Source organism: Salvelinus fontinalis, chromosome 16 (genome assembly GCF_029448725.1).
Source record: "Salvelinus fontinalis isolate EN_2023a chromosome 16, ASM2944872v1, whole genome shotgun sequence".
Lineage (NCBI taxonomy): Eukaryota > Metazoa > Chordata > Actinopteri > Salmoniformes > Salmonidae > Salvelinus > Salvelinus fontinalis.
The window spans coordinates 7,419,880-7,441,675 of record NC_074680.1 but is presented as its reverse complement, the minus strand read 5'-3'; the positions used below and the strand labels follow the sequence as shown (position 1 = coordinate 7,441,675).

At 45.6% G+C, this 21,796-nt stretch overlaps 1 protein-coding gene across 1 annotated transcript in view; it reads left to right on the top strand.

The window, feature by feature from the left end:
- LOC129813457 (kinesin-like protein KIF26B) overlaps positions 1-21,796 on the top strand; it is a 171,512-nt gene that overhangs the window by 63,658 nt on the left and 86,058 nt on the right. The window contains exon 4 of the mRNA XM_055865784.1: positions 7,337-7,497. Coding sequence (XP_055721759.1) covers positions 7,337-7,497 — 161 coding nt within the window. The remainder of the gene's footprint in view (positions 1-7,336; positions 7,498-21,796) is intronic.

The following is a 21,796-nucleotide window of genomic DNA, read 5'->3' as shown; positions in this document are numbered from 1 at the left end:
ATACAGTTGGAGCAGTCTCACTCCCTCTCCCACTTTGTAGCACAGTGTTACCAGGCTCTACGGGCCAGCATTTCGAGCCTGGGGAAAAGGTTACCATTCCCCCTGCCACAACAGCATTTATGGCTGATTTTAGATGAAAGTCTCAACCCTGCTATGGTACACCGTATTACTTTAATGGCACGTTATTGGCACTTACTATAGTCAAGTTAAAGTTGAACGTGCTCTTTAGGACATAATGTAGAAATTTTGTGAAATTCATAGTTTCCTTTGACCAAAATGTACTCTGTTCGTGGAACGAGACAGATAGAAATGGGAAAAAGAGATGAAAAGAAAATAAAGCTGGAAGAGCATCCAAAATGTTTGTATCTGGAAATAGTGCTAGCACAAAAAAGAAAGTGGAATTTTGATGTTCTGTGTCAGGCTTTTGGAGGCCCATTTCAACAGGAACATTGACCTTATTTTTCAAAATGTCTCCCTCTATTTGTTGACCAAAGAGAGAGGAGGAACTGTGAGGTTGAACTGAGGTTATGTCTGTCCACTGTCCTCACTTGCCCTCTGAAATCCAGTGGCAGTCTGTGCCGAGTGTTGAGTCATGTAAGGTGCATTAGATTCTATAATTGGCCCTGATGATGTGTATTGGCCATGGGGGTCAGACAAAGTGTGTCTGTGTGTCTGTGTGTCTGTGTGTGTGTGTGCTCGTGTGTGTGTGTGTGTGTGTGTGTGTGTGTGTGTGTGTGTGTGTGTGTGTGTGTGGGTGCATGCGTGTTTGTATGTGTGTGCGTGTGTGTGTGTGAGTGGAGGCTGTCCCCAGAGTGGTTAGAGTGGTAACTGGAAGGAAGGTGAGGACACCTCTTGGAACAAAGGCTTCTGGGAAAGGACAGCCTTGAGGCTCTTGTAATTGAAAGAGAGGGGGCGGTGGGGCGGATTAGGAAGAGAGATACAGTTGAAGTCGGAAGTTTACATACACCTTAGCCAAATACATTTAAACTCAGTTTTTCACAATTCCTGACATTTAATCCTAGTAAAAATTCCCTGTCTTAGGTCAGTTAAGATCACCACTTTATTTTAAGAATGTGAAATGTCAGAATAATAGTAGAGAGAATGATTTATTTCAGCTTTTATGTCTTTCATCACATTCCCAGTGGGTCAGAAGTTTACATGGACTCAATTAGTATTTGGTAGCATTGCCTTTAAATTGTTTAACTTGGGTCAAACATTTCGGTAACCTTCCACAAGCTTCCTACAATAAGTTGGGTGTATTTTGGCCCATACCTCCTGACCGAGCTGGTGTAACTGACTCAGGTTTGTAGGCCTCCTTGCTCACACACACTTTTTCAGTTCTGCCCACAAATGTTCTATGGGATTGAGGTCAGGGCTTTGTGATGGCCACTCCAATACCTTGACTCTGTTGTCCTTAAGCCATTTTGCCACAACTTTGGAAGTATGCTTGGGGTCATCGTCACACAGGGGTCATGGCCAAACAGTTCTGTTTTTGTTTCATCAGACCAGAGGACATTTCTCCAAAAAGTACGATCTTTGTCCCCATGTGCAGTTGCAAACCGTAGTCTGGCTTTTTTTATGGCGGTTTTGGAGCAGTGGCTTCTTCCTTGTTGAGCGGCCTTTCAGGTTATGACGATATAGGACTCGTTTTACTGTGGATATAGATACTTTTGTACCTGTTTCCTCCAGCATCTTCACAAGGTCCTTTGCTGTCGTTCTGGGATTGATTTGCACTTTTCGCACCAAAGTACGCTCATCTCTAGGAGACAGAACGCGTCTCCTTCCTGAGCGGTATGATGGCTGCGTGGTCCCATGGTGTTTATACTTGCGTACTATTGTTTGTACAGATGAATGTGGTTCCTTTAGAAATTGCTCCCAATGATGACCCAGACTTGTGGAGGTCTACAATTTTCTTTCTGAGGTCTTGGCTGATTTCTTTTGATTTTCCCATGATGTCAAGCAAAGAGGCACAGAGTTTGAAGGTAGGCCTTAAAATACATCCACAGGTACACCTCCAATTGACTCAAAGGATGTCAATTGGCCAATCAGAAGCTTCTAAATGACATCATTTTCTGGAATTTTCCAAGCTGATTAAAGGCACAGTAAACTTAGTGTATGTAAACTTCTGACCCACTGGAATTGTAATACAGTGAATTATAAGTTAAATAATCTGTCTGTAAACAATTTTTGGAAAAATTACTTGTGTCACACACAAAGTAGATATCCTAACCGACTTTCCAAAACTATAGTTTGTTAACAAGAAATGTGTGGAGGGGTTGAACATTTTGTTTTAATGACTCCAACCTAAGTGTATGTGAACTTCCGACTTTAACTGTAGAAGCAGGAGGAAGGAGAGAGGGCATGGGAGAGGGAGAGAGATATGTAGTGTAGTGTTCGTGTTTTATGTTCTGAATCTGTGTAATATATTTTATATCCTGGTAATGAGGACTCTAGGGAACTCTCCTGTCGCACCCCTGTTCCCCCTCATCTCCTTCCTCTCAACCCCCCCATCTCAGTCCCACACTTCCATTTCTCTCCATCCCTCATCTCCCTATATATCTCTTTCGCTCTCATCTCCCCTGTTCCCCCTCTCTTTCGCTCTCATCTCCCCTTGTTCCCCCTCTCTCTTGTCTCGTTTCTCCCTCTCTCTCTCCTGTTGTACTCCCGGTGGTGTAAAGTACTTAAACATTCTTTAAAGTGCGACTTAAGTATTTGTTGGTGGGCTATCTGTACTTTACTTTACTATTTATATTTTTGACAATTTTACTTCACTACATTCCAAAAGAAAATAATGTACTTTTTACTCCATACATTTTCCCTGTCACCTAAAAGTACTTACATTACATTTTGAATGCTTATCAGGACAGGAAAATTGTCAAATTCACCCACTTATCAAGAGAACAACCCTGGTCATCCCTACTGCCTCTGATCTGGTTGTCACTCCCTGATCTGTTTCAACAGTCCTCGTTATCGTCTCCACCACCTCCAGGTGTCGCTTGTTTTCCTCAGTGTATTTATCCCTGTGTTTCCTGTCTCTCTGGGCCAGTTCGTCTTGTATATTGACTTGTAAGTCAACCAGCCGTGTTCTTGTTCGCCTGCCTTTGCTGTTCTCCTTTTGCTAGTCCTCCCGGTTTTGACCCTTGCCTGTTTCTCGACTTATCACCCGCCTGCCTGACCATTCTGCCTGCCTTGACCTCGAGCCTGTTTGCCATTCTGTACCTCCTGGACTCTGAACTGGTTTTGACCTTTAGCCTGTCCACGACGGTTCTCTTTCTTACTCCTTTTTGGATTATTAAACATCTTCAACTCCAACCATCTGCCTCCTGTGTCTGCATCTGGGTCTCGCCTTGTGTCATGATACTGGCGAACTTACTAAACACAAATGCTTAGTTTGTAAAATTTGTTGGAGTGTGCCCCTGGCTATCCAGTAAATAATAAAAAATTATTTAAAAAATTGTGCCATCTGGTTTGAATAATAGGAATTTGAAATTATTTGTACTTTTTATTTTAATACGTAAGTATACATTAGCAATTACATTTTTAAACCAAATACTTTTAGACTTTTAATAAAGTAGTATTTTACTGGGTGACTTTCACTTTTACTTGAGTCATTTTCTATTAAGGTATCTTCACTTTGACTCAAGTATGATGTTTGAGTACTTTTTCCAACACTGCGTACACACGTAGCCCTTTTTCCTCCCCCTGTCGCATTCACCCCTTACACCCCTTTTGCATCCTTCATTCCCTCCCTCCTTTCCCTCACTCATTTGAGCAACTCTCCATCCATCCCTCCTTTTCTCTCCTCCATCCCCCCTCAGCCCTGTCTCAAGGTCACCTCTCTGAAGCCTGCCTGGCACACTGCCCAGAGTGCTACTGGAAATACGTGTGTGTGTGTGTGTGCGTGTGTGCGTGTGTGCGTGGGTGCGTGCGTGCGTGCGTAGGTGTCCGTGCAGGCGTGGAATAGAGGCATGAGAAGATATAGGAGTCAATTTTCTTTCTTCCCATTGCTGTTATTTTCTCATTTTCCTTGAGAGTGCTGAGAGGGCACAACGGCCAGTCAAAGAGACATCATTCACCCATTGTCTTCACATTATACCGTAGTAGCATATAGCTTAGACTGTAGCATAGCCCCATGATACTAAGAACATGCTTTAGCAGTGTATAACTGCTGCTGTCTAATCAGGAAGGGCCCTGCTAGCGGTCAAGTGCTGGCACCCGATCGAGTAGCCACACGCACAGGAACGCGCGCATGTGCTTGCGTGCGTGCTTGTGTGTCTAGACGGAGAGGGAGCTAGGGAGAGGAAGAAAGGAGAAGGGGAGCGAGATCTGTAAAGAAATTGTTCCCAATATCAGGGGATGACATTTAAAGAGTGCTGATACAGCGATATGAAGTGAGCCTTCTGGCACAAAATGGCGGCCGAGCTTCATCCATCCAAGTGGGACAACATATTAGTGGTGAATCAGATGCCTTCCCCCCCATACAATGTAAAGCACCTTAAGACCTAAAATCAAAAACACTATATGAATCACTATATCCATTCGTGTTATGAATATGTTCTATGCCTCTCACTGTTGATATAGAACATGGGTGGCCGACCAATGTTTCTATCAATAGACCTTTGTCAGGGCTTAGGTTTGATCACACATTGCGGAGAATCCAAAATGTCACAGAGTTTCTTTTCCAAACTGCAGCCTATAGTGTAGAATACATCTAGCATGGTTGGTAGTGTTGTGTAGGATTAATACCTTCTTTCAGGAAGCAGCATATGGAAACAGGCTGAGGAGGAGTATTACAGTCATATGGTTTCATTTGAACCTCTCAGATGTATTGCATTCCATGACAGTGGTTAGGATGTACACAGGATGCCACAAACACACAGTCACAACACAATGGACATCCTTTTCAATTCAGTTTTATTCTCCAGATCTGGGTGACTATGTATGGGGCACATGAAACAGAGTGTGATGAGTAAGCCTGTCTGAGAGCTGAAGACTTGCGTTAGCTCCCAGAGCCTGTTAGGTGGTGCTGACTGTCAGAGTGGTGAGAAGTGGGCAGGGCGTGTTAGGCTTGAGTTAGTTAGAAGGACACACCCTGTAAACATGACACAACTCAACACAACACAACACAACACAATGTTTACGATCAAACCATTATGAACTCCCCCCTCTCTCTCTCTCTCTCTCTCTCTCTCTCTCTCTCTCTCTCTCTCTCTCTCTCTCTCTCTCTCTCTCTCTCTCTCTCTCGCTCTCTCTCTCTCTCTCGCTCCTCTCTCTCTCGCTCTCTCTCTCGCTCTCTCTCTCTGTCTCTCTCTCTCTCTCTCTCTCTCTCTCTCTCTCTCTCTCTCTCTCTCTGTCTCTCTCTCTCTCTCCCCTTTCTTTTTTTCTCTCAAGCCCCACCTATCTGTTGTCCGTATCTCCCTCCCATCTCAATCAGTCCTCTGTGTCCTGTGTCTCTGTCTGTTTTTCATTATTGTTTACTTTGGCCCTGTTCTGTTTCTCATCCCCCTTACGCTTTTTCTCCTCCCTGCCCATTCACTGTCTCTCTGTGTCTCTCTCTGTGTCTCTCTCTGTGTGTCTCTCTGTGTGTCTCTCTGTGTGTGTGTCTCTGTCTCTCTCTCTCTCTCACACACACACACACACACACACACACACACACACACACACACACACACACACACACACACACACACACACACACACACACACACACTGCGACAAGCATAAACATGACATAAAAATGCATGGAGGGGGAGCCAAGGACACCCAGGGTGGCCGTTGAGTTGCCTGCTGTGTGTGTGTGCGTGCGTGTATGTGTGTGTGTGTGTGTGTGTGAGGTAATTGAGGTCTGTCCTTGGTGTGTAGCTTGAGGTGTTGGAGCTAGCTAGGGAAAGCCACAGCTAGCCAAGTAGACAGGGGTCCACAGTGCAGCTGATATTCAGTCTGCCAACATAGAAATGTGTAGCTGCCATCTGAGTTACACACAGTTTTTCGGGTGACACAGTGACTTCTATATAAAAGGGATCACACTCTACCCTTCAAGAGAAATAGGCAGGATGGAAAAGAGCGAAGAGAGAGAGAGAGAGAGAGAGAGAGAGAGAGAGAGAACAGATTCTTGTGTTTCCCAGTCTTATCTGGTGATCAGTTAATAAACTCCTGTCTGAGAGAGATCAGAATACATCCAGGACTTTTAATCTTGCCATTCACTGGGCCATCTGGGTCGACAGAAGGGCATGGAAGGGCACAGTTAAGGTGTGTGTGTGCGCGTGTCCGTGCATGTGCGTGTGTCCATGCGCATGTGTGTGTGTGCATGTGTATGCGTGCGTGTGTGAAGGACATTGTTAAGGTCGATTTGATCAACACAATCAAGAGGAATAATCAGATCTCTATCACATCTGGCTCAGAGGGAGAAGGAGGGAGGAGATGTAGAGAGAGGGAGAGGATAGAGCTAGAGAGAGGGAGAGAGAGAGAGAGAGAGAGAGAGAGAGAGAGAGAGAGAGAGAGAGAGAGAGAGAGAGAGGAGGATAGAGCTAGAGAGAGAGGGGAGGATAGAGCTAGAGAGAGAGAGAGAGAGAGAGAGAGAGAGAGAGAGAGAGAGAGGAGGATAGAGCTAGAGAGAGAGAGAGAGAGGGGAGGATAGAGCTAGAGAGAGAGAGAGAGAGGAGGATAGAGCGAGAGCGAACGAGAAGAGGAAGAGACAGAGAGAAAGAGACAGAGAGAGGGGAGAGACAGAGAGAGGGGAATAGAGAGAGACACATAGAGAGTGAGAGAGAGAGAGAGAGACATAGAGAGTGTGTGTGTGAGAGAGAGAGAGAGAGAGAGAGAGAGAGAGAGAGAGAGAGAGAGAGAGAGAGAGAGAGAGAGAGAGAGAGAGAGAGAGAGAGAGAGAGACAGGCAGAGTTGTGTGCCAGTGCTTACTGCTCTGTGGTATGGAGTTGACAGATGGTGAAGGGTGGCAGGCAGGTCTCCCTCTGGTCTGACTGGCACTGTGCCACCAGTGGGAGGAAAACATGTTATTTTCTCTCCTAAAACCTGAGAAGTGTACTTCCTCCTGACTTCTGTTCACATGTCCGTCTGTTGCAGTTCCAGTCACACGACATGTGTGACCATCTCTCTCCCATGTCCATGTCCCTCCCTCTCTCTTTTGTGTTATTATTGTTGTATAACGGCTAACTGTGTGTGTGTGTGTGTGTGTGTGTGTGTGTGTGTGTGTGTGTGTGTGTGTGTGTGTGTGTGTGTGTGTGTGTGTGTGTGTGTGTGTGTGTGTGTGTGTGGTTGCGTGGGTGCGTGCGTGCGTACGTACGTGCGTGCGTGTGTGTTGTGCGGTGTGTGTGTGTAGATCTCCCAGATGATATCTGATGGGTGTCGAGAGGGTGTGACGGAGGCAGTTCTGAACCGCTACAACGCTGATCGCCCCTCGTCCTCGCAGGCCCCTCCCACTCTGCAGGTTACCACGGCAGCACCAACCACCACCTCTGCCGCCGCGTCCTTCTTCGCCAGGTAAGAGAAAAGCGGTACACCTTTATACGGTATAAACACACAGACAGACAGCTGGACGAACAGACACGCTGCAGGTTGCCTCAGCCCTTTGAGGAACGACAAGTGTGTGTGTGTCTGTGTTTGTGAGGCCTTGCAACCAGCTCTATATTCATAAGTTACATAATCCATAATAGAGACATTGAGAATGACAGTACATCAATAAAACACACACTACGCACGCACGCACGCACACACACACACACACACACACACACCCTAGTACAGTCGGTCAATAACTCAAGGCGATACATGAATAACTAACGTCAGAACATAAATAGCTCAGTGTCTGACAGTTATTAAGATATCTTGGTCGACATCTTCCTCTGGAAGACTTAATAATAACATTCTGTGCGACATTGACATCTTCCCTTCAAAGTTAGTCGAAGGAAGTAAAATAAAAGTCAAATAGCGGTGGATGGGACATTGGTAGTAACCGAAATGGTCAATACTTACAGTTGAAGTCGGAAGTTTACATACACCTTAGCCAAATACATTTAAACTCAGTGTTTCACAATTCCTGACATTTAATCCTAGTAAAAATTCCCTGTCTTAGGTCAGTTAGGATCACCACTTTATTTTAAGAATGTGAAATGTCAGAATAATAGTAGAGAGAATGATTTCAGCTTTTATTTCTTTCATCACATTCCCAGTGGGTCAGAAGTCTACATACACTCAATTTGTATTTGGTAGCATTGCCTTAACATTGTTTAACTTGGGTCAAACGTTTCGCATAGCCTTCCACAAGCTTCTCACAATAAGTTGGGTGAATTTTGGCCCATTCCTCCTGACAGAGCTGGTGTAACTGAGTCAGGTTTGTAGGCCTCCTTGCTCGCACACGTTTTTTCAGTTCTGCCCACACATTTTCTATAGGATTGAGGTCAGGGCTTTGTGATGGCCACTCCAATACCTTGACTTTGTTGTCCTCAAGCCATTTTGCCACAACTTTGGAAGAATGATTGGGATCATTGTCCATTTGAAAGACCCATTTGCAACGAAGCTTTAACTTCCTGACTGATGTCTTGAGATGTTGTTTCAATATATCCACATCATTTCCCTCCCTCATGTTGCCATATATTTTGTGAAGTGCACCAGTCCCTCCTGCAGCAAAGCACCCCCACAACATGATGCTGCCACCCCCGTGCTTCACGGTTGGGATGGTGTTCTTCGGCTTGCAAGCATCCCCCTTTTTCCTCCAAACATAACATTTACATTACATTTACATTTAAGTCACTTAGCAGACGCTCTTATCCAGAGCGACTTACAAATTGGTGCATTCACCTTATGACATCCAGTGGAACAGCCACTTTACAATAGTGCATCTAGATCTTTTAAGGGGGGGGGGGGGGGGCAGAAGGATTGCTTTATCCTATCCTAGGTATTCCTTGAAGAGGTGGGGTTTCAGGTGTCTCCGGAAGGTGGTGATTGACTCCGCTGTCCTGGCGTCGTGAGGGAGTTTGTTCCACCATTGGGGTGCCAGAGCAGCGAACAGTTTTGACTGGGCTGAGCGGGAACTGTACTTCCTCAGTGGTAGGGAGGCGAGCAGGCCAGAGGTGGATGAACGCAGTGCCCTTGTTTGGGTGTAGGGCCTGATCAGAGCCTGAAGGTACTGAGGTGCCGTTCCCCTCACAGCTCCGTAGGCAAGCACCATGGTCTTGTAGCGGATGCGAGCTTCAACTGGAAGCCAGTGGAGAGAGCGGAGGAGCGGGGTGGCGTGAGAGAACTTGGGAAGGTTGAACACCAGACGGGCTGCGGCGTTCTGGATGAGTTGTAGGGGTTTAATGGCACAGGCAGGGAGCCCAGCCAACAGCGAGTTGCAGTAATCCAGACGGGAGATGACAAGTGCCTGGATTAGGACCTGCGCCGCTTCCTGTGTGAGGCAGGGTCGTACTCTGCGGATGTTGTAGAGCATGAACCTACAGGAACGGGCCACCGCCTTGATGTTGGTGGAGAACGACAGGGTGTTGTCCAGGATCACGCCAAGGTTCTTAGCGCTCTGGGAGGAGGACACAATGGAGTTGTCAACCGTGATGGCGAGATCATGGAATGGACAGTCCTTCCCCGGGAGGAAGAGCAGCTCCGTCTTGCCGAGGTTCAGCTTGAGGTGGTGATCCGTCATCCACACTGATATGTCTGCCAGACATGCAGAGATGCGATTCGCCACCTGGTCATCAGAAGGGGGAAAGGAGAAGATTAATTGTGTGTCGTCTGCATAGCAATGATAGGAGAGACCATGTGAGGTTATGACAGAGCCAAGTGACTTGGTGTATAGCGAGAATAGGAGAGGGCCTAGAACAGAGCCCTGGGGGACACCAGTGGTGAGAGCGCGTGGTGAGGAGACAGATTCTCGCCACGCCACCTGGTAGGAGCGACCTGTCAGGTAGGACGCAATCCAAGCGTGGGCCGCGCCGGAGATGCCCAACTCGGAGAGGGTGGAGAGGAGGATCTGATGGTTCACAGTATCGAAGGCAGCCGATAGGTCTAGAAGGATGAGAGCAGAGGAGAGAGAGTTAGCTTTAGCAGTGCGGAGCGCCTCCGTGATACAGAGAAGAGCAGTCTCAGTTGAGTGACTAGTCTTGAAACCTGACTGATTTGGATCAAGAAGGTCATTCTGAGAGAGATAGCAGGAGAGCTGGCCAAGGACGGCACGTTCAAGAGTTTTGGAGAGAAAAGAAAGAAGGGATACTGGTCTGTAGTTGTTGACATCGGAGGGATCGAGTGTAGGTTTTTTCAGAAGGGGTGCAACTCTCGCTCTCTTGAAGACGGAAGGGACGTAGCCAGCGGTCAAGGATGAGTTGATGAGCGAGGTGAGGTAAGGTAGAAGGTCTCCGGAAATGGTCTGGAGAAGAGAGGAGGGGATAGGGTCAAGCGGGCAGGTTGTTGGGCGGCCGGCCGTCACAAGACGCGAGATTTCATCTGGAGAGAGAGGGGAGAAAGAGGTCAGAGCACAGGGTTGGGCAGTGTGAGCAGAACCAGCGGTGTCGTTTGACTTAGCAAACGAGGATCGGATGTCGTCGACCTTCTTTTCAAAATGGTTGACGAAGTCGTCTGCAGAGAGGGAGGAGGGGGGGGGAGGGGGAGGAGGATTCAGGAGGGAGGAGAAGGTGGCAAAGAGCTTCCTAGGGTTAGAGGCAGATGCTTGGAATTTAGAGTGGTAGAAAGTGGCTTTAGCAGCAGAGACAGAAGAGGAAAATGTAGAGAGGAGGGAGTGAAAGGATGCCAGGTCCGCGGGGAGGCGAGTTTTCCTCCATTTCCGCTCGGCTGCCCGGAGCCCTGTTCTAACGATGGTCATTATGGCCAAACAGTTTTATTTTTGTTTCATCAGACCAGAGAACATTTCTCCAAAAAGTACGATCTTTGTCCCCATGTGCAGTTGAAAACCGTAGTCTGGCTTTTTTATGGCGGCTGCGGGGTCCCATGGTGTTTTAACTTGCATACTATTGTTTGTACAGATGAACATTGTATCTTCAGGTGTTTAGAATTTGCTCCCAAGGATGAACCAGACTTGTGGAGGTGTACCATTTTCTTTCAGAGGTCTTGGCTGATATCTTTTGATTTTCCCATGATGTCAAGCAAAGAGACACGGAGTTTGAAGGTAGGCCTTGAAATACATCCACAGGTACACCTCCAAACACCTCTAAGCTGCTGACCCACCTGAATTGTGATACAGTGAATTATAAGTGAAATAATCTGTCTGTAAACATTTGTTGGAAAAATGACTTGTGTCATGCACAAAGTAGATGTCCTAACCGACTTGCCAAAACTATAGTTTGTTAACAAGACATTTGTGGAGTGGTTGAAAAACAAGTTTTAATGACTCCAACCTAAGTGTATGTTAACTTCTGACTTCAACTGTATGTATACACCTACTCCAGATACTAGTACTACCACAGCAATGTACTCTTCTGTCTGTGTTGATGCAGTTTACTAAGGTATTTTCAGAGCAGACATAAGATGACCCTCCAAATCCATAAATGTAGCTCCAAATCAAGTAGATGAAATGTGAGGGCAGATTCAGGGTTATATTTCACTAGGAGATACTTTGTTACATCCCCTCTCTAATCTTAACCTCAGCCCAAACTTCCTGTCCCGCTCTGCTGCAGAATCGTGTCGTTCATCCAGACAGCTCAAGACAGATTTAAAGGAGACACTTTCTTTTTTACAACCAAACATCTATTTTTCATGTTAATGGCATGTTACGGAAGGGTCCAGGCAGCTTTTTTGTGATTTCACGTGTTCTAGAGAAACTTACCCCATTCAGCAAATCACTTCCTCATCCTCGTTGTGTAGTATGGGGCCCCTGAAAAAACATGAACAAAATCTCAAACACCCCAAATGTCCTTTTAGAAACGGCAAAGCTCTCAGTATACTGATGCAGGTCTTTACACATGAAATTGACATTCCGAACTTTATCCGTAATGATATATTCCCTTTTGCTGCAAAGTTATTCCTATTTCCGAGTTGTCTGAGAGCCAAATAGCATTTCTCTGTAGCTTACACTTGGGTTTCCACTAGATAAAACAGACAAAATTGCCTATATCGTACAAATTCATGAAAACAAATATTTGCTTTTTGGTCTTAATTTAAGGTTAGGGTTAGACTAAGGTTAGCAGTGTGGTTAAGGTTAGGTTTAAGCTGAGAGTGGCGCATTGGTCTCAGGCACCGCATCGCAGTGTTGCGGCGTCACTACAGCCTGGAGTTCGATCCTGAGTAACAACCGTCCGTGACCGGGAGTCCCATAGGACGGCGCACAATTGGCCCAGGGTCATTAGGGGAGGGTTTGGACGACGGGGCTTCACCTGGCTTATCGCGCTCTAGGGACTCATTGTGGCGGGCCGGGTGCCTGCAGGCTAACTTCGGCTTGTCAGTTGAACGATGTTTCCTCCAACAAATTGGTGCAGCTGGCTTCCGGGTTAAGCGGGCGGGTGTGAAGAAGCAAGGCTTCGGAGGATGCATTACTCGACCTTCGCCTCTCCCGAGCCTGTTGGGGAGATGCAGCGATGAGACAAGATTGCAATTGGATATCACGAAATTGGGGAGAAAAAGGTTTAAAAATATATGATTATAATCAATATTTCTTAATAACAGATATAGGTGCATATAGGTATGGATAAAGTGACTAGGATAGATTTTAAGAATTAGACAACATTTTGATATAGACGGTGTTTATGACTTTGTGGCAGTGTTAACTAGCGACGACCATATACCTGGTCGCTTTGCCATGGATCAAATAAAAATTATTCATTGCATAATTTGTCAAGTTTCCCTTACGTTTGAGCTAGTCTGCATTAAAATGAAATAGGATCATTTTATAAATAATGCAATTGCGTGATACGATTGCATCTGAGAACCACGCTCCCCCATCTTCGCAAGATCAATTCGTTTTGCATGGCCCGATGCCACAGTTGTGAAGGGTTTGCTCATTTTTGCTCATTCCATTGATCCTAAAGAGAAATCTGGAGAACCGCTCCAAACCGTTCAATAGCTAGCCATATTACTGGAGTTTATATGATTTTTATTTCTAGTCTGGATTTGTGGCCACAATTTAGATAATCCATTTATATATAACTAGCTTAAATGATAACATAGAGAAAAAATAATATAGCTATTTGATCATGTCCATGTGTATGTCCAAATATTTATGCCGTCTGGAATCCTGCGCGGCTTATCAAACGGCAAGAGTCAGACAAACGTCAACCCTCAACATGTCAACAGCTCATTTAGACACGGTTTAGCCGAGACTCATCTCTTAACAAGTAGGTTGGTAGTCTTTCTCTGAAAAAAATGATTTGCACCTGACTTAAAGTATGCCTGTCTTAACTGATATGCTGCTCACATAACTTCCATTAGCTGGCTACGGTTAGCATTCTAGCTAGTTACACTGACAGCTGTCAGTCAGTGCCCTATGTGTTGTTATTTCTCTGCTACATGTGGAAATCACAACAACGTTCCCACCCCCAATTCCTGAATACCCCCAATTCCTGAATACCCCCAATTCCTGAATACCCCCAATTCCTGAATACCCCCAATAACAGAATACCCCCAATTACAGAATACCCCCAATAACAGAATACCCCCAATTACAGAATACTCCCAATTACAGAATTAGCAGCATGTGTCACTCTTCCAGGTGGAACCTAAACGAGAATTTCCGCTCTAGGACAGGAATTACTAGGCAACAGGATAGATAATAAACAGTAGCAGCAGCGTATGTGATGAGCAAACCCAAATTTTATCTGCTGAAACTATTTCTATTTTCTGCGGCGATTTCTGCTGAAAATCTGCGGAATTCTGTAGAAAGCTTTTTTTGGCTCTAGAGTACTAACATTATTTATTAACATTCGGAACATGGTTTTAAGTATTCAGATACCCTTGACTTTTCCCACATTTTACTATGTTACAGCCTTATTCTAAATTGGCTTATATAAATGTTTTTCCTCATCAATCTACACACAATACCCCATAATGACAAAGCAAAAACAGATTTTTTTGAAATTGTTGCAAATTTCTTAAAAATAAAAAACAGAAACACCTTATTTCCCTAAGTATTCAGACCCTTTGCTATGAGACACGAAATTGAGCTCAGATGCATCCTGTGTCCATTGATCCTCCATTGGAGTGTCCATTGGAGTCCACTTGTGGTAAATTCAATTGATTGGACATGATTTGAAAAGGCACACATCTGTCGATATAAGGTCCCACAGTTGACAGTGCATGTCAGAGCAAAAACCAAACCATGCGGTCGAAAGAATTGCGCTAAGAGCTCCGAGACAGGATTGTGTCGAGACACAGATCTGGGGACGTGTACCAAAAAATGTCTGCGGTATTGAAGGTCCCAAAGAACTCAGTGGCCTCCATCATTCTTAAATGGAAGAAGGTTGTAACCACCAAGACTCTTCCTAGAGCTGGCTGCCCGGCCAAACTGAGCAATCGGGGGAGAAGGGCTTTGGTCAGGATGGTGACCAAGAACCCGACGGTCACTCTGACAGAGCTCCAGAGTTCCTCTGTGGCGATGGGAGAACCTTCCAGAAGGACAACCATCTCTGCAGCACTCCCCCATTCAGGGTTTTATGGTAGAGTGGCCAGACGGAAGCCACTCCTCAGTAAAAGGCACATGACAGTCCGCTTGGAGTTTGCCAAAAGGCACATAAAGGAATCAGACCATGAGAAACAAGATTATCTGTAATGAGGAAACCAAGATTGAACTATTTGGCCTGAATGCCAAGTGTCACATCTGGAGGACCTGGCACCATCCCTATGATGAAGTATTGTAGTGGAAGGTACTGTGCGCAGATGGGATGGCGCTGTGATAGACGCTCCCTGCTTGTTTCTTCAGAAAAGTGGAGAACTTGGGCCTTTTCTAAAGAGGTATATCTGCTTCTATTAATGTTCTTGTGAAGTTCAGATGAACTCCTTTCTGTCAGCTGTGGAGGGGGTCTTTGCCAGACAGGAGGCCAGGGTCTGTGTTCTTGTAGAAAATAAATAACAATGTTAAATCTAGCAAATCAGGTTGAGTTCAATAACAGCCCTACAGTGGATCTCAAGCTTGGATGTGGATCTCAATCAGTGGATCTCAATCTCTCTCCTTAAGCAACACACACACACACACACACACACACACACACACACACACACACACACACACACACACACACACACACACACACACACACACACACACACACACACACACACACACACACACACACACACAGCCCATAAACCTGACAGTATGTCTCATACACACACAGCCCATACACCTGACAGTATGTCTCATATACACACAGCCCATAAACCTGACAGTATGTCTCATACATACACACACAGCCCATAAACCTGACAGTATGTCTCACACACACACAGCCCATAAACCTGACAGTATGTCTCAGACACACACACACACAGCCCATAAACCTGACAGTATGTCTCACACACACATAGCCCATAAACCTGACAGTGTGTCTCATACACACACACACACACACACACACACACACACACACACACACACACACACACACACACACACACACACACACACACACACACACACACACACACACACACACACACACACACACAGAGAGATATTTTAAAACAATGAGAGTAGTTAGCAAAAAATAATATCTGCTGCTTTTATAATTCATTCCCAACATGTCACTTGTTTTGATAGCTCCACCACGCCACTTTTGGTAACTTGTTAGCTACTAGCTACTAGCTAGCCTAAATGGCATGATGGAGCTGGAGTGACAAGTTGGGAAGCTTGCCAGGCTAACGTTAGCTAGTAAACTTCCCACCCCTATCTAGATACAGACAAACATGTAATTATCAAGAACAGATATTAGCTAGCTTGAGCAAAACTACTAGCTAGTTAATATATCTGTAGCTAGCTAAAGCATCAGAATGCTTACCTGGTCCACTAGCCCTCCTATTGTTGTGTCGGAGTGACCTCAGGTGCTCCACTGCAGTTTGACGCTGTATGTAGCAGATTGAATTCTGACAGTCTTTGCAGAAAAGTACTCCTCCATCCTCGCACAGTTCAGCTGGAAACTCCCTGGCCCTGACGCTGGCTGTTATTCTGGACACCAAGTGTTTACTCCTCAGCTCCTCTACTGTAAATCTGGGCATTTTTAGCTGCATAATGTTACTTCGCTCCTCAGACAGCTGCCATTCACTCACTGAGCTTCCTGCACCACTCACACAGGGGAGGGGCTACGGTTGGGAGAGTGGGACATCTCTGGCTACACTTTTGGGTGATTGAAATACATGAAAATGAAATGAAAATGCAAGTTCAGCATCAAGTCCATTTTAGTTCACTTTTCTATCAGCGGGCAGTGTACTTTTCGCTTTAGATTCCTATGCGTTCCAATTTGAAATTCTACAGATTTTCATCGGAATTCTGCGTGCACTGATTCCATGCGGGCCTGGTGATGAGTCAAAAGAGATTAGTGTGAAAAGGGTCAATGCAGATGTTCTAGGTAGCTATTGGTTAACTATTTAACTAACTATTTAGCAGTCTTATAGCTTGGGGGGTAGAGACTGTTCAGGGTCCTGTTGGTTCCAGACTTGGTGCACCGGTAACGCTTGCCGTGCGGTAGCAGAGAAAACAGTTTAGGTGGCCGTAGTCTTTTTTTAGGGCTTTCCTCTGACACCACCTGGTATAGAGGTCCTGGATGGCAGGGCCATTGATGGACAGAGAGTGGGATAGAAAGAGAGAGAGACAGAGAGGGAGGCTTTTTGTCTTTCTTTAATGATACATTCTCATTAAAAAAACAAATATCCCCTATACTGCATACTCTCCTTGCCCTCTACCACACAATACAACACCACAAATCCCAATAACCATCTTCCACAGCTGTACAGACGGCCCCACCGATGCACCATATCTCCTGAAACATCTCCACACTTTTTGTCATTTTATAGAACTCAAATTCCACCCTAAGGCACGCAGAGATCATCCCATTAAATAATAGTAAAGTCAGTGATGGCCCGACCAGAAAAAATCCTCCAGCTTGTGCTGCAGATCTGCGAGCAGACCAGCGGGGGGGTTGAGGAGGGCCAGTTTATGCCACAGGGAAGATGCTGCCAGGTTTTTGATTATCAGCACCCTCCCTCTATATGACACTTGGGACATGAGCCACCTCCACCTGGCCAGTCTTGACACCCCCTCCCAGTTCTTCCTGACCCACCTCTCCAAGCCCAGGTACACCCCCGAAATGTTAAGCCCTTCACAACCCCACTACAAACCCCCTGGAGGCAGAGGAGGGGCCCTATCCCTCCATGCCCCACATAACAGAGCTTTGCTCTTGCCCCAGTTCATCTTAGCTGACAAAGCTCCTTTGTACACCTTCAGACTTGTCTGTAGTGCCTGCATATCCTGACCACCCCTGACCATCACAGAAACGTCACCTGCATACGCCGACACTGCTATGCCTGTCAACACGCCATGCCTGTCCAGCACACTCCCTGCAGTATCCTGTGTAGGATGCCCCAGAAAGACTCAATGGCTAGTGTATATAACTGCCCTGATAGAGGGCATCATTGTCTACTGCCCCGCCTCACCCAGACTGGCCTACTGAGCCCCACTCCCACCTTGACTATACATGAAGCTCCAACATACAACATCTTCACACTGGTCAAAAACCTTTCCCCAAACCCAAACATCACCTTAAACAGACACGCATGGTCCACTCAGAGTCCAGATGGGACTTCAGTCTGCTAGCGAGAACCTTGGCAAATATCTTGTAGTCCACACAGAGCAATGCCAAAGGGCTCCAGCTCTTAAGTTCACACAAGTCCCCTTTTTTGGGCAGGAGAGTCGGAACGAGGTACTACAATATATAGTACTATGTGTATGTAGTAGAGAGACAGAAAGAGAGACAGAAATAGAGAGAGAGAGAGAGAGACAGAGAGCGAGAGAGAGACAAACAGACAGAGAGAGAGAGAGAGAGACAGAAAAAGAGAGAGAGAACGAGAGAGCGACAGAAAGAGGTACTACAATATATAATAGTATGTATATGTAGTAGTCTATTTAACTGTGTTGTACGTTAACTCATCTCTGGTATCTTTGAGGCAGACACTGTAACTGTTTCCTCCTGGATGTATTGCAGACTCTTCCCTCCCTGTGTGTTCTCTAGACTATCCTCCCTCACACACTGACGGGCAAACTGCTTCTGGCAATCTCACTGTCAAACTGTTAAGTGCTTATACTCATGATGTATATTATAGAATGCATGGTTAAGGTCTATATGCACTATGTGCCACATACATTACGTCCTGTATAAACATTACATTGTATTGTATACACACTCTCCATAGCTATCAGGCTGCGTCAGACACTGTAAATGTTTACTTTAATGGCGAGGTGAGCTAGCTGGGAGAAAGATATACTTGAATGCAATATACACGCACACAAACACACATACACTCACACACATACCTATGAGGTACGACACTCCATAACTCTATTTAGGAAATTCATTTTGCTCCCTCCCAGGAATGTTATTGATTCCCGGTTTTCATCACTCTGTAGGTTTCCCCTTTGGCTCATATGGGAGAGACGGAAGGGAAGGGAAGGGAGAGACAGAGACGTGTGTGATTTATGAGTGTCATGCTCCTGTGTAGCAGACAGTGTTGGCTGTGTTCAAGCTGTAAAGCAGGTGAAAAGAGATGGAGGTCATAAATTGTGTGGAGGTGTGGAGGTGTGTGTGTGCGATTGTGTGTGTGTTTTTGTGTTTCTGTCTGTCGCTCCTGTGTCTGACAGGTAACAAGGCCACTACTTGAACACACACACACACACACCTAGAGGACATTCCACACACTCTCTGTCCTGTCTATGTATAGATATATGACAGCTGTGTGTTAAACGGTGCAGGTGTCACGACCTGTATGTCTGGATGAGGAAGTATGTGTGTGTGTGTGTGTGTGTGTGTGTCCAAACTGTCCGATTTTCCATCGCTGCAATTTATGGTCCTTTCTGATGTCTGACTTCCTCTACTCTCTCACCCCCTTTGCCCTTTCTGACTCTCCTCTCCTCCCCTCCCATGCCCTATCCTCCTCTCCCCTCTTCTCTTTTCCTCTCCCCTCTTCTCTTCTCTTTTCCTCTCCTCTCACTACTCAGAGTATTGACAGCATGGAGAACAATGAAAGTAAGAGGAGATGTGTAGATGATGCATCCAGTATGTGAGTGGGAGATAACTCCGAAACAGAGGAGAGGAAACATGTAACGCTAAACAGATGAAGCAAGAAAGGCGCATTTCTTTTCTTCTCAGCTTGAGCAATAGTCCCACTTTCGAGGTGCTTGAACGTTGAGCTGTGTGTGTGAGTGTGTGTCTTTTCATGGAATAAGAACGACGGTTTACGTTTAATTGGGAACACAATGACTTCCGTGACTGTTCATTTTCTACTGCATGTCAGACCGTCATAAGTGTCCTATTTCATTGCATGTACAAGTGGGTATTCTGTACGTGGAAATGAGTTCCCCTGAGAGAGGGGTTGTGTTGACGACGACCCTGGAGCAATTAGTGCCTTGCTCAAGGGAAGATCAAGGGAAGATCACAGATTCTTCACCTTGTCGGCTCGGGGATTCGAACTAGCAACCTTTCGTTACTGGCCCAACGCTCTAACCGCTAGGCTTCCTGTCACCCTCTAGGCTTCCTGTCACCCTCTAGGCTTCCTGTCACCCTCTAGGCTTCCTAAGCCTAATCTGAGACACACATGGTTTTCTCCTACATTCCTGTGTTTGTGTGTGTGTGTGCTTGCCTGTGTGAATTTGCATGTTTGTGCGTGTGTGTGGGTTTGTGTGTGTATGCGTGCACACTGCACATGCTTGTGTGTGTGTGTGTGTGTGTGTGTGTGTGTGTGTGTGTCTGTGTGTGTGTCTGTGTGTGTGTGTGTGTGTGTGTGTGTGTGTGTGTGTGTGTGTGTGTGTGTGTGTGTGTGTGTGTGTGTGCGTGTGCGTGTGCGTGTGTGTGTGTATCAGTGGAGGCTGCTGAGGGGAGGACGGCTCATAATAATGTCTGGAAAGGAGCTAATGGAATGGCATCAAACACATGGAAACCTTAAGTTTGATGTATTTGATACCATTTCACCTATTCCGCTCCAGCCATTACCACGAGCCTGTCCTCCGCAATTAAGGTGCCACCAACCTGCTGTGGTGTGTGTGCTTGTGTGTGTGTGCGTGTGCGCGTGTGTGTGTGTGTGGGGGAATGATGGAGGCAGTCATGCATTACTGATAAGCCTGTGGTTGACTCGCTCTTTTGCTTCCAGACGTGTCCAGCATACATCTCCTCTCATTACACACACCCCTCTTTCTTTCTCTCTCTATCAACACAACAAGGTCTCATGGTTTTATCAATTTGACTTCAGATTCTGACGTTTGTCCACGTTTCGCCAAACGTCAAATTTCGAGTTTCTCCAAATGTCAAATTTCGACAGTTAAGTTTAGTATAGCGTTACGGTTACAACAAAAACAACTCGACTGTTACGTTGAGGGTTAAGGTTTAAATTCAAGAAAAAAACTTGATGGTTAAGTTTAGGCATTAGTTCCGAATGGTTAGGGTAAGAGATAAGGGTTGCGATAGGGTAAAACAAACAAAGTCATAAAACGAGTACTTAGCACCAGGATTGAACACGCAATACTCAGAGTTGGAGCACGCGGCTAATGCCCATCCACAACACCCTAGCAAACCACAAGCCTAATTGATGGTGTCCCATTTGTTGTTATTTCTCTCCAACGTGGACATCAGCACAACGTTCCCAGCCCCAATTCCAGAATACGTACTAGCAGCCTGTGTCAGTCTTCGAGGTGGAACCTAAAGGAGAATATCCACTCTGAGAGAGAGAGAGAGAGAGAGAGAGAGAGAGAGAGAGAGAGAGCAAGAGAGAGAGAGAGCAAGAGAGAGAGATGAGCAAGAGAGAGAGATGAGCAAGAGAGAGAGATGAGCACGAGAGAGAGATGAGCAAGAGAGAGAGATGAGCAAGAGAGAGAGATGAGCAAGAGAGACAGATGAGCAAGAGAGACAGATGAGCAAGAGAGACAGAAAGCGGTACTACAATATACAGTAGTACAGTTGAAGTCGGAAGTTTACATACACATTAGCCAAATACATTTAAACTCAGTTTTTCACAATTCCTGACATTTAATTCTAGTAAAAATCCCCTGTCTTAGGTCAGTTAGGATCACCACTTTATTTTAAGAATGTGAAATGTCAGAATAATAGTAGAGAGAATGATTTATTTCAGCTTTCATTTCTTTCATCACATTCCCAGTGGGTCAGAAGTGTACATACACTCAATTAGTACTTGGTAGCATTGCCTTTAAATTGGTTAACTTGGGTCAAACGTTTCGGGTAGCCTTCCACAAGCTTCCCACAATACGTTGGGTGAATTTTGGTACATTCCTCCTGACAGAGCTGGTGTAACTGAGTCAGGTTTGTAGGCCTCCTTGCTCGCACACTCTCTTTCAGTTCTGCCCACACATTTTCTATAGGATTGAGGTCAGGGCTTTGTGATGGCCACTCCAATACCTTGGCTTTGTTGTCCTTAAGCCATTTTGCCACAACTTTGGAAGTATGGTTGGGGTCATTGTCCATTTAGAAGACCCATTTGCAACCAAGCTTTAACTTCCTGACTGATGTCTTGAGATGTTGCTTCAATATATCCACATAATTTTCCTTCCTCATGATGCCATCTATTTTGTGAAGTGCACCAGTCCCTCCTGCAGAAAAGCACCCCCACAACATGATTCTGCCACCCCCGTGCT